Source organism: Stylophora pistillata, chromosome 11 (assembly GCF_964205215.1).
Source record: "Stylophora pistillata chromosome 11, jaStyPist1.2, whole genome shotgun sequence".
NCBI classification, from domain to species: Eukaryota; Metazoa; Cnidaria; class Anthozoa; order Scleractinia; family Pocilloporidae; genus Stylophora; species Stylophora pistillata.
Window position 1 is genome coordinate 4,909,750 of NC_142529.1, and position 11,324 is coordinate 4,921,073.

The window sequence follows — 11,324 nt, forward strand, 5'->3', positions numbered from 1 at the left end:
TCCTTCCGAGATTGTTTAAGTCGTGGGTGTAACAATGTAGTTTTACTGAACGAAGGTAAATCATCATGACAGAGTGACAGAATATTTATTCTGTAAAATTGAACCAGGAGATATCTAAAGGGTCTCAATGTAATTACGCCGTTTGGCGTAAAATATGACATATTTTAAACATTAGTCTTAAGAAAAGTTAATTGAAAATATTTTCCTTTTCTACAATGTGTCATTTTGGATCATTTTGCGTTAACCATAACCGCAAAAAGATCAAATTTTAAACCGTTAGCCGTAAAGGTCATAACTCTATTGTAACCCAAAGCTCACCGCTGATCGTTAGAGTTACGCAATTGACGTTATGAAAATGGTGCAAAATTAATCTGACACGAATTGATGAATGACCAATATAATGAGTGACAATCTACATTTATAGGGCCCTTTCAAAGACCTCAAGTGCAGTTTTCGTGGAGTCTTTCTTGCATGGGTTCTCTTCGCGAACAACAGATGAGCCTGTCTCAGTTGGCGCACGTCAAGCTATCCGGTGCAGAGAAGCTCATGGCTGACGCACGTGAGCATGCCATGGGAAAAACAGCTGATGCGCAAAGGCTCATGGCCGAAGCAAGTATCCTACTCAAACAAGATCTTGAAAATGCAGCAAGGGAAAACGCTGTTATCGATAAGATCACCAAAACATTGAGTGAAGTCCACTTCGCGAACAAGATCAAGTTGAATGTTGGCGGTAAGATCTATAAAACAACATTGGATACTCTAAGAAGGGATCCAGATTCTTTGCTGTATGCGATGTTCTCTGGAAAGTTCAAATTAAGAATGGACGAGGAAGATGGAGCATATTTTATTGATCGTGATGCAGAACTTTTCAGGTATGAAAAAAAGCCTCAAACATACACCTTTGGTAGAGAGTAACTTCAGCTCTTAAGCGATAAAAAATCTCACTGTCGCTTTGTCTCACCATTAACGGTATTAAAAAAACCGATTCTGACATCTTGTGATCTACTCAGCGTAAATTATATAATAGATTCTATGGCAGTAATAGACTCAGTTTTTCTTTAATGAATGAGCTAACGTGCCATTTTCTCTTTACCATATGGTCAATAAATATACAAGGTGGAGTTTGGAAGACTTGAATCATCAGATACTTTTATTTTCAGCCTATTTTCACAACGAACCTTTGAATTTGGATGAATTCCTTTGAAATCCTTAAATCATACAGCGTTTTCTTTTTGGTGTTTTCCTTCTCCTTTTGTTCCGAAATGGATTTACATCGTCGCTTACCACAACAAGGCTCGGTCAAACGCACGCAACATTCCAACGCAATGTCTTGCAACATTGTTGGATCGTGTTGTAAGATGTTGTGAAGGAGCTCATTTTGCAACATGCAAAAATATTGCAACAACAATTTGGCCATTTTCAATCTTGATCCAACCCATCCAACATCTTGCAACTTGCTGATACAGGGTGGCCAAACGTGTGCAACACGTTGCGCGCAGTAAGATGTTGCGGTGAAATGTTTCGTGTATTTGACCGGACCTTTACAGCCATTCATACATTCCAAACAACAAACAAACCAAGCTCACCCAGCAAAGTTTGAAAAGGTGGAAATGGCGACGTCGTCACTAGATGTCGCCACAAGTCATAGTGTTACCGTACGAAAAACCAACCAACTGGTTCCCGGATGTAGTGGTCGTATCGATTGTGCAGGTGGTTTTAGTTCTCAGTAAAACACTCACCACTCACGTCCGTATAGTAAATAAATATAAATATATATATATATATATGGCTTTTTTTTTCGCAAAGCTAAAAAAAAAGTTTCCGTGTCTGTGTTCCAAACGCGTAGAAGTGAAAGGCAACGTCATTACCTGATCAGTATACCATGAAATTGTAATTTCACAGAGTACACAAGAACCTTTAGTTAGATCGGATGACGAGGCAAAAATTGATTAGAGGGAAATTACTAGTCATCTCAAACACTTATGTTTTGAATTATTCAGTCGCCAAACGGATTTTCATTTCCTACTTACTTAAACGCAAAGAAAACATATCGAAGTGGATGAGCAGGGGCCACGGTTTTTCGAAGGGTGAATAACGCTATCTACTGCATAAATTTCTATCCAGTGAATAGCGCAGTATGCGTTCTCGTAGCACTTATCCGCTCTATACCCAATTTTTCTTTGGGATAGCGTTGTCCGCTCTTTGAATAATTAGGCCCAGGAAATTAAGGTAATTTATCCTAATGGAACAAACTGAAACTCAACTGAAACCGCATTTTAGTAATGTATAATAAGAGACGGAAGGTTGGTCATTGTATTGACATTTCACGCCATGTAGTTTCGTGGCTCTGACTCATCATATCGTTGATGATGATTGTATGTTATCTTAACACTTCCGCCTTACTCTGAGCAACAGGGAACCTGCCTTCACACGAAGGGTTCATTTATGTCTTTCAAAAAAGCTAAGTTTTTAAGATTGTTAATCGATTTGCAAGAGAGGAATACAGGTTAAGCATCGTGGCAACTTTGCAGAGTTGATATTTTAATAGTTTACTCCTCGTTGAAGCGGAGGATGAATAAATTAAAGAAACAAAAATCTCAATACAGAAAAAGGATACAGACATTTCTTACGGGAATGAATAGAGAATTGTCTGAGACTCATGTGAAACCAGCGCGCTTTCTGCTGCTTGTATAAGTTGTGTGTCTTGTTTGGAGATAGAACAGGAAATATGATAGTATAAATCAATTTAAATAGTGATCAGTTTAACGTTTCAGTTATTTACGCTTTAAAAAAAAGTGCAATCTACCCTTTTTTAGGTCGAGGTTTATACCAAAATAAGAACTGCGAGTTTTTCATGCAACCTATTTGTAAATTTGTATTTGCGTATTCTTGGCACTCGACCTCCAACTTAACACATAAATTCCGAAAATATACGATTACGCAATCAATATCTCACACTGTAGAGTGGTTATGGTTTCACATGTCATTTTCATCGTCATTCAAGGTACGTGTTGAACTATCTTCGAGATGGAAACCTTTTCTGCCCAAATGACAACAAAGTCCAAAGGGAGCTGCTTGCAGAAGCCAGGTTTTATCAAATTCAAGGGATAATCACTGATCTGGAAGAAAAAATTCCCTTTGAATCCACGTTGATATTAAAGAATGAGGCTCATCATTCCATTCTCCTATCGTGGCTGCCGCCAGGTGCTAATTGTTCATTGCTGTACCAAGCCTCTTTTGATGGACAAACTCCAGCTGACTTCCATCGTTGCTGCGATGATAGAGGTCCCACTATTGTGGTGATTAGAGTCGGGCCGTATATCTTTGGAGGCTTTACGTCACAATCGTGGGAATCGGGTAAGAGTGAAAATACTACAGTACATTTACATGGACAGTAACAAGCATGTAAGTGAACTTTGACATGGGAAAGCTGTTATCGATGCGTTGTTCATGAACCTGAGAGTGAGTATGTAGACTCAAGGTTCATATTCGCACGTTTGGGTGATCCAATATCACTGAGCTAAAGATGACTCATTGGTGAACTGAGCCATGTCTTTGGTTTAGTTGAAACAAATTTTCCATTCTGTATTTATTGAAAAAAAACGTTTTACTGAGAATCTCGACGAAGTCGAAAGGTCCATTCACACCCTGAGTAAAATAGGTTTGATTGAACCAGGCTTAACTGAATGAAAATTAGATACAGAGAACTGAAAAACTGAAATTTCTATAGGATTCAAGTAATCGCCAACTGCATTTTCAATGTGCTACATTTGAAGCCAACAAACATAGATATAAGAAGCTCCTATGAACAAAAAAAACAAGTTTCAATCGTATTAAACAAAACTGATTCTTAAAAGACACTTTTGGTATGAATGAAGTTTAAATTTGCTCTTTGTGATTCATGCGATAGCTTGTTCATGCCTCAGTTTGCTTACTTCACTTAGCGTTTCAACTAAAAGCCAAGCAAGACAGCCATTCCTTCCTGTTTACGTTGGTAAATCCTTTGGGAACAAAGCCCATGAAGATAGCTACGAAGACAAATGCAAGTATACACTGTAAAAGTGATTTGGGACCAACATTCGGTACCGCTTCCACACAGTGTTATGATCTTCAAGTCTGGTCGACAATCGGTAGCAATCTTGACCTTGGTTTTGGCTTCAAGTGTCCTGACAATGTTGATAAAAAGAAGTATTTCTGCGGCACGTGTCCATTTAACATCGATGATCTGGAAGTTTTTAAAGTTATCTTTTAAAGTTAACTTTAGTTAAGTTAAGTTATCTTAAGTTATCTTTTAAAGTTATCTTTTAGAAGCAAAATCTGCTTTTTGAAATACGAGATGAGTATTTCAGGATACAGTTGACTTTTAAATACTAAATATAACCGTCTACTTGAGATAATAACCCAGTTTTGAATAGCACACTTTTCAGGCTAACTGAGAAAAAGAAGTTTTGTAAATTGCTATAAGGTAACACACGCCAGACAGAACATGTTCAATAAAGCAAAAGACATCTACGTCCACTGAGTGAAAATTAGCCTTCGCCTGAGCCGTGTAAAAAAAACAGAAGTTATTTTACTTTTTTTTTTTAATCATATTGTTTGGAAGATCGCTTTTGAGTTTTCGTTTGGTGTTAAAGTTGGACTTCAAATGTATTGAGCTTTCGTTTTGAATACCTGAGACAAAGAAGCCCCTCTTTTCCACGATAAAAACCTTGAAGTAAAACCCGTACTTCAGTTTCAAACGTTACAAACCTGATTGTCTCGCATACCTAAAAGCGAGTTTTCTTGAAAGAGGCAGCTTTGAATTTAAAAACTGATTAGGTGACGCTCATGCTACAGAGATTTATAGCATTATCGGCCGGGAAAGTTCGAAAAACATCGATTTTACTCGTTTTCGGATGCATTGAATGCGTGACCGACGTGGTGGCTGAAAGCAAAAATCCTGGGCACGAAGCTTTCTTCTGAAAATCGCTGACTAGAAAGAATTCGACAGGAGCTCACTGTAGTTATTACTTTCAGTTAGCGAGCAGGAAGTAAATGTCTTCCTAAAATATGACGGCTAAAGAAGATCAGGAGTTGATTATATTCAAATTGGCGAGTGCAAAATTAACCGATGCCCAGAATGTAATGGCTGAAGCTAGCGACTTAGCGAACGCCAAACTATCTGAAGCGCAGAGGCTTATGGCCGAAGCAGGCTCTCGTGGTGATTAAAAGTGGAAATTTTATTGGCGGTGGGTTCACAACAGAATCGTGGGAATCAAGTAAGTTGAAAATATCTCGTTCAGCACAACGCATCAAAACCATATGGTCTGTTCATTCCAAGCTCTAGCACACCACGTGTAAGAGGGCTAATTCAGTTTATGTAACTGCTTGAGGCCATTGTTCGAAACAATTCCCCCAGACGGTCAAATAACGGTTCCAAGATGCAAATAATTCCCAGAAACGGTTCGAACTGGTCGGTTAGCTCCTAATACAAACATATTTCCCTGTTTGCATCTTTATATGGTGTGAAAGGCAACACTATAGTCAACATTCTGCAAAATAATATCAGTCTCTCTGTTAATTATGTGATCTCATTTTCCTTCTTTAATCCTACCTTAATGTATGAGTCTTGCTTAACTCAGTTTTAGTAAGTGTTGTTTTTCTTTCTTCCATCGTTCCAGGTGGTATTCGCAAATTCAAGAAAGACAAGTCATCATATTTATTTACACTAGTTAATCAAACTGCGAGTGACCCTTTTAAACTAAATGCAGTTGCAGGAGGTGGCATAGGGTGCAAAAAAAAAATAGGGCCAAACTTCGGTACTGCACAGCTTATCGGCCTTGCAGTGTGGCCAAGCAACAGTCGATTGTGTAGCCAATGGGGTAATGGCTTCTCTGAAAAGAGTAGACGTTTCTTTGGCAGTGAATCATTTGAAATCGATGAGCTGGAAGTCTTTCAGGTGACTGGATGTTTTTAAAGTTTCAAAAAAAGTAAGTTTTTTAAAAAACAGGTTAGGCTTTGGTATTTTTGGTACAATATTTATAGGCATCCTATGTAAGACCGAGACTGTGGTGCTAAAAGTTTGAAGATCTGCTATACAATAAACCGCGATATGACGAGGTCTCTTTGGACCGTAGCTGTGCAGTTCGCTTAATTGTTGTTTGTTACTTTAAGAATTCTTGGACAATTGTTTTACTGATATTTGAGCCGAAGAATGGTTTTCATTATATTGTTGTTATCGTTTAACTTCATTTCACGGGGGCTCGTTAAATCAGTTTTCCTTGTTTTCAACTGAAAAGTTTTTTTGTTGTAAGGCAAAGCGATAACAGCCATCGCCCCTAAGTGATGGACTCATAAGGACTCATTACATCGTGTTGACCCGCAGCAACCTTTGCAAAATAATTTGCATGAGACATTTCAATGTTTAAAAGATCAGACTCATTCCTAAATCAGTAAACTAAAAACAAAAGATAATTTTGTTTTAAGAACTGAAATGATAATGTGAACTCATCACTGAGAAGATTTTATAACGCTGACGTTGCGAACGTTAGTCCTTCTTCAGACAGACGGTGGGCAACTAACATTATTAACTCAGTTGAATAAAACCAAATTATAACACCCCCCACCAACGTAGCACCGTAGTTTCTATACAAACTTACCTCTTTATTCATCTAGAGACAAAAGAGATCGGTCACCTGGAAATACCTGATAATTTAAGTGTATTGAAAGTTGTACAAAGCCTATTTTATGTTTACAGGGTACAAATTTAGAACATACATGTTTAATTGAACCCAGACTACCTCTCATTTACCCAACGGTAGCATAAGCTCTTTGCTATCTAAAAGTAGGGTTTGAAAACTTGCGGCGACTTGGGTCGATTGACTTCAATTTTTGAATTGCTCTCCTAGGTACCGAAATGTTCGATTTTCACGTGTTTATTGATTCTCTGAATTTCACCTATTTCACGCGATCGTGGGAGTCAGATAATTCTTTCACAAACAACATACTTTGCGCAGCTTGAGAATCTGCTGACTGTTTCGGTGCCCAGAGCTTGAAAAACTAAATTTTTCAAGCGTGTCTTGTGGTAATTATCGAATTATTTAGTTACCAAATCTATCAAATCCTTTCCCCACACTGCATTGTTGCTTTTTGGTCTTATGAAAAATGCAGGTGGACCAACATTTTCTAAAGAGGGGAGGGTGAGGAAAAAAATATGAAAGAAATACAATATTTCATTTGTTTAGCCGATGGCTACTGAGTAACTAGCTTCGGTGAACTTTTAGCTTGACCCATGGCACTCCCACTTCTTTCCTTTTGGTAGTTGAAAAAATCAAAGAAGACAACCATTGCTTCCTATTCGCCCTGATAAACTCTTCTGCATCTGAACCGATTCAGATAATGCCAACACGCGGTGCGGGTATACTGTGTTCGACGTGTGAAAACTCGCCAATTTCTGTCGGCGGGCCAAATCATATGCTGACTTTCTACTCAAAAACGCGGTTAAGAAAAAAACATAAGTAAAATCTGCCTTCTCTGTACTGTCTAAGTGTGACTAATGTTTTATAGGGTAATTTGGTTTTATCAACTAAGTTGAAACCGTAAAGAAGTAAAAAGGTGACGTTTCGAGCGTTTGGCCTTCGTCAGAGCGAAGGGCTAACGAGCGCTGACGAAGAGCTAACGCTTGAAACATCAGCTTTTTAACTCTTTATGGTGGCCAGTTTACAATTTCAACTTAGTTGATAAAACGAAATTACCTTGTTACCTCCACTGACGCAGCACCACAGTTTCGTTAGAAACTTACCCCCTTTAATATTTTAAAGTCTTAATTTGTTAAACCACAGCCTGATTGAGTATATACCGAAAAGGGATAAATTGTCCTTATTCTAAGAAATGAGAGAAATACCGTTTTTGTATTGTTACAGTAGAAAGTAAAGGCTACCTTAGCTTGGGTCGTCTCGCTTTTTACTTGATTAGGCCATCGAACGCGAAGTTTAAACGAAAGCGAGCGAAGAGCCGGCTGCACTAAACCTGTGGTCAGGTTTCTCTGCTCCGAGTTCACTTTTCACGTTTGACGGACTTCGTGAAAATAGAGGCTGCTATTAGCGAATTGCGAGACCTCCCCTTCAGTGGGTTTTCCTCCTTCACAGTATCTTTTAAAAGTTAATTATCTGGGTGTATTTTTTTTGGTCATAAATATATTAATAGCTCTTAGAACTTATCATACAGTCTTACTATGAATGGTGTTGGCACTTAAGAAATCTGAGCCTCTGAACGACGCATGTATGATGGTTAAGTAACGATTTGCTTTGCAGTTTGATCGCCAAATTGTCACGCAATACCAGAACAAATATCATACGGTACAAATAAACACAAAAGAGGATTCCCCTATGAATCCTTTCGCATGATGTTAGAGGAGCTCTGGCTTGATTGTGATTGTGTGGAAATCATTTTAAACAATTTTTATATAAACTTTTGGTATGGAGAGCGTTGTGTTACATAATTACCTAAAAATAGAAATGAGGAAGTTTCTGGAACGCTTAGTCGTGCTGACTCATTGAGAACTATTAATAGAACTTTCCTGAAGCCTTAGTCACCATTTTTTGTTCTGATGCAATAGTGATGTAACGATACTAAAAATAGTTGTATTACAGATCCCTAAGGAATGTTCAACAACATTTTATAAACATGATAAGCTAGACTTTCATCTGTGAGTTAGTGCTGCTGCGAAGAGCCGGGAAAAGCTAGTATTGTTACTGGAGTCGTCAGCCGTGTGGAAGGCTACGTTGGAAAAAGTTTAAGTGGACATCAGTAAGTTGCAAGGATCTCTGAAGAGAACTGTGAGTTGTGCAGTAGTGCACTGAGATTTTAGTTTTATAGAGGGCTCTTAGATAAGAAGATAGTTATTGTATTGTCGTATTGGTTATTGGTATAGCTCCGTAGTTATTACGTCAGTCAATAAACTGGTTGAGTTCGGGTATAAGTTGGATCTTTCTGTCGGTTTAGAAAATACCGTAACACTTTGTCTTCTTAACTTCAAATCTTAACAAACTTTAAATGACACGTTAAACAATCTATGTCGAGCAGACAAGCGGCACGAGGACAATTCAACCGTTGGTAATGAAGATTGAGGCTCATCAACTTTCACTTTGTGGGCGGAAGTAAAGTGAATTCTAGCTCTTCATATCGCATATAACATGGCTACTGGACAGGAAAAAGAGTTAAGCCTATTCGACTTGGCAAGTGAAAAAGTAGCTGATGCACAGAAGCTTATGGCCGAGGCTAAGGAGTTGCTAAAGCAAGACTTGGACAATGCAAGACAAGAGAAAGCGGCCATCGAAGAGATCACAAAAACGTTGAGACAAATTCACTTCTCTAGCAAGATCAAGTTGAATGTCGGTGGTAAGATTTATAAAACAACACTGGATACTCTAAGAAAGGATCCAGATTCCATGCTTAATGCGATGTTCTCTGGAAAGTTCGAGCTAAAGGCGGATGAGGAAGATGGAGCATATTTCATTGATCGTGATGGGAAACTGTTTCGGTAAGTAACAATGAACTAACGTGTATTAGAACAAGGGGACTTTCAGTGACTTGACACTTCTAAACTTAAGTTGTGAAGAGAATTCGAGATTGACTTATCTTTTACACAGGTTTAAGGACACGAATCGTATCGCAATTACAGCTGGTCTTGGGTGTGTCACGCTTCATGCCGACAGTGAAACTAAAGGAAATGCGTGACTATGCACAAACATTTCTATTCATTACTGCGAAGATCGCTTTCATATTAATTTTGATTGTATTGGGTTGTAAAGGGCTTGACAACAAAGACGAGGGAAGGTAGTGGTATTAAAATGAGAGTGTATATTCCACCTCAATAAAAAAAGATATTTCCGAAAAGAATGTCAAATTTGAAAATTCTGCGAACCTCAATAATATTAAGAATGAAATGAACAATATACATCAATGTTCCAATATACTGTTTTACGTGTTTTCTCTTTATTCCTATCAAGATATATATTGAACTACCTCCGCGATGGTGACCTTCTTTACCCTGAGGACCAAACTGCTAAAGAGCAGCTCCTGAAAGAAGCAAAGTTTTACCAAGTTCAAGGAATAATTAATCATCTCGAGGAAGCGTTGTCCTTTGGGATACCCTCCTCGATAATTAAGGATAAAAATCACGAGTCATATCTTCTGTCGTGGCTGTCACCTGGGACTACTATTTCTCTGTTGTATCGTGCTTCTGTAGATGGCGAAACTCCTGCAGATTTTCACCGCTGTTGTGATGAGAAAGGGCCCACTCTTGTGGTGATCAAAAGTGGAGAGTATATCTGTGGTGGCTACTCTTCAAAGTCCTGGACATCAGGTATAGACTAGCTATGTAGCAGTAAAAATAAAAGTAATCACTGTTTGTGACTACGCCCATTTATTTGTGTGCCCATTCGTTTTCCTTTCCATTTCCTCTCCATATGTTATAATCGACCTTTCCTTTTCTCAGCTTCTCCCATAAAAGCCATTGAAGATAGCGAGTCGTTTCTATTCACGCTGGCAAATCCTTCTGGAAGTGAACCGGTGAAGATTAATCCAAAAGCAGATGCTCATGGTGGTATACGGTGCGATAGTAGAAAAGGTCCTTCCTTTGGAACCTCTCAGTTCTATGACCTTGAAGTGTGGCGAACATTTAATGCTACTCGCCCTGAAGAAAGTTTAAGCTATTTTGATCTAGGTTATGGCTTTATTTGTCCTGAAAGTGTTGATAACATTCCTTACTTCACTGGAAAAAAGCCGTTTAAAATCGAAGAACTTGAAGTATTCAAGGTTAAGTTTTAGTCTGACTCAGAACCCTTAGCTTTAGACAACAACAAGAATAACAACAACAACAATCTCTCTTTCTTTATAGGCTATTAAAATTACAATTTGAAAATAAAACTAGGGTATTGGCAGCCTGCAATAACCATAGGGGGCTGGCGGAACCAGACAGCCAGTTGACATCAGCGGAGTCAGGCAGCTAGTTGACATTAGCGTTACATTATAAGAAATTTGATTGGAGAGAATTCGCTAACTTTTTTTCCATCGAATTGGCTTGTTCCAATATCTCAGGTTGTAGGACGGGTGAAAAGGTGGGGAACGCAAATTAAATGCTGTAACAACCATTTTTTTCATAAAGCATCATTCAGTAAACAAAATGGAATGATCCTTGGTCTAATAAACAACGAATCAAATAATTACATCACGGTTAAGGAATAATTAATTTTCTGTAATTTTAAAATAAACTCCGATAGCTTTCTGAATCTTGTAATTTAATGGTTTTAGTTTTCTTAACTGGTTTTGCAAAGTGACTGGTA

At 38.3% G+C, this 11,324-nt stretch overlaps 2 protein-coding genes across 3 annotated transcripts; both read left to right on the forward strand.

Annotated features, from left to right (window-relative positions):
* The first annotated feature begins 421 nt into the window (after positions 1-421).
* On the forward strand, positions 422-4,518 carry LOC111324003 (uncharacterized). Its single transcript, XM_022927470.2, has 3 exons — positions 422-872; positions 3,005-3,357; positions 3,945-4,518. The coding sequence occupies exons 1-3, from the start codon at positions 472-474 to the stop codon at positions 4,250-4,252; spliced, it is 1,062 nt and encodes a 353-aa protein (XP_022783205.2). The 5' UTR covers positions 422-471; the 3' UTR covers positions 4,253-4,518.
* Positions 4,519-8,638: 4,120 nt separating this feature from the next.
* Positions 8,639-11,278, forward strand: LOC111323965 (uncharacterized). 2 transcript variants are annotated; one of them, XM_088738502.1, is made up of 4 exons: positions 8,639-8,787; positions 9,064-9,520; positions 9,990-10,345; positions 10,478-11,278. In XM_088738502.1, the coding sequence occupies exons 2-4, from the start codon at positions 9,174-9,176 to the stop codon at positions 10,807-10,809; spliced, it is 1,035 nt and encodes a 344-aa protein (XP_088594628.1). In that variant the 5' UTR covers positions 8,639-8,787; positions 9,064-9,173; the 3' UTR covers positions 10,810-11,278. The 2 variants fall into 2 exon arrangements, with proteins under 2 accessions (XP_088594628.1, XP_088594627.1); XM_088738501.1 differs by having other exon boundaries at positions 8,659-8,816.
* The last annotated feature ends 46 nt before the right edge of the window (positions 11,279-11,324 follow it).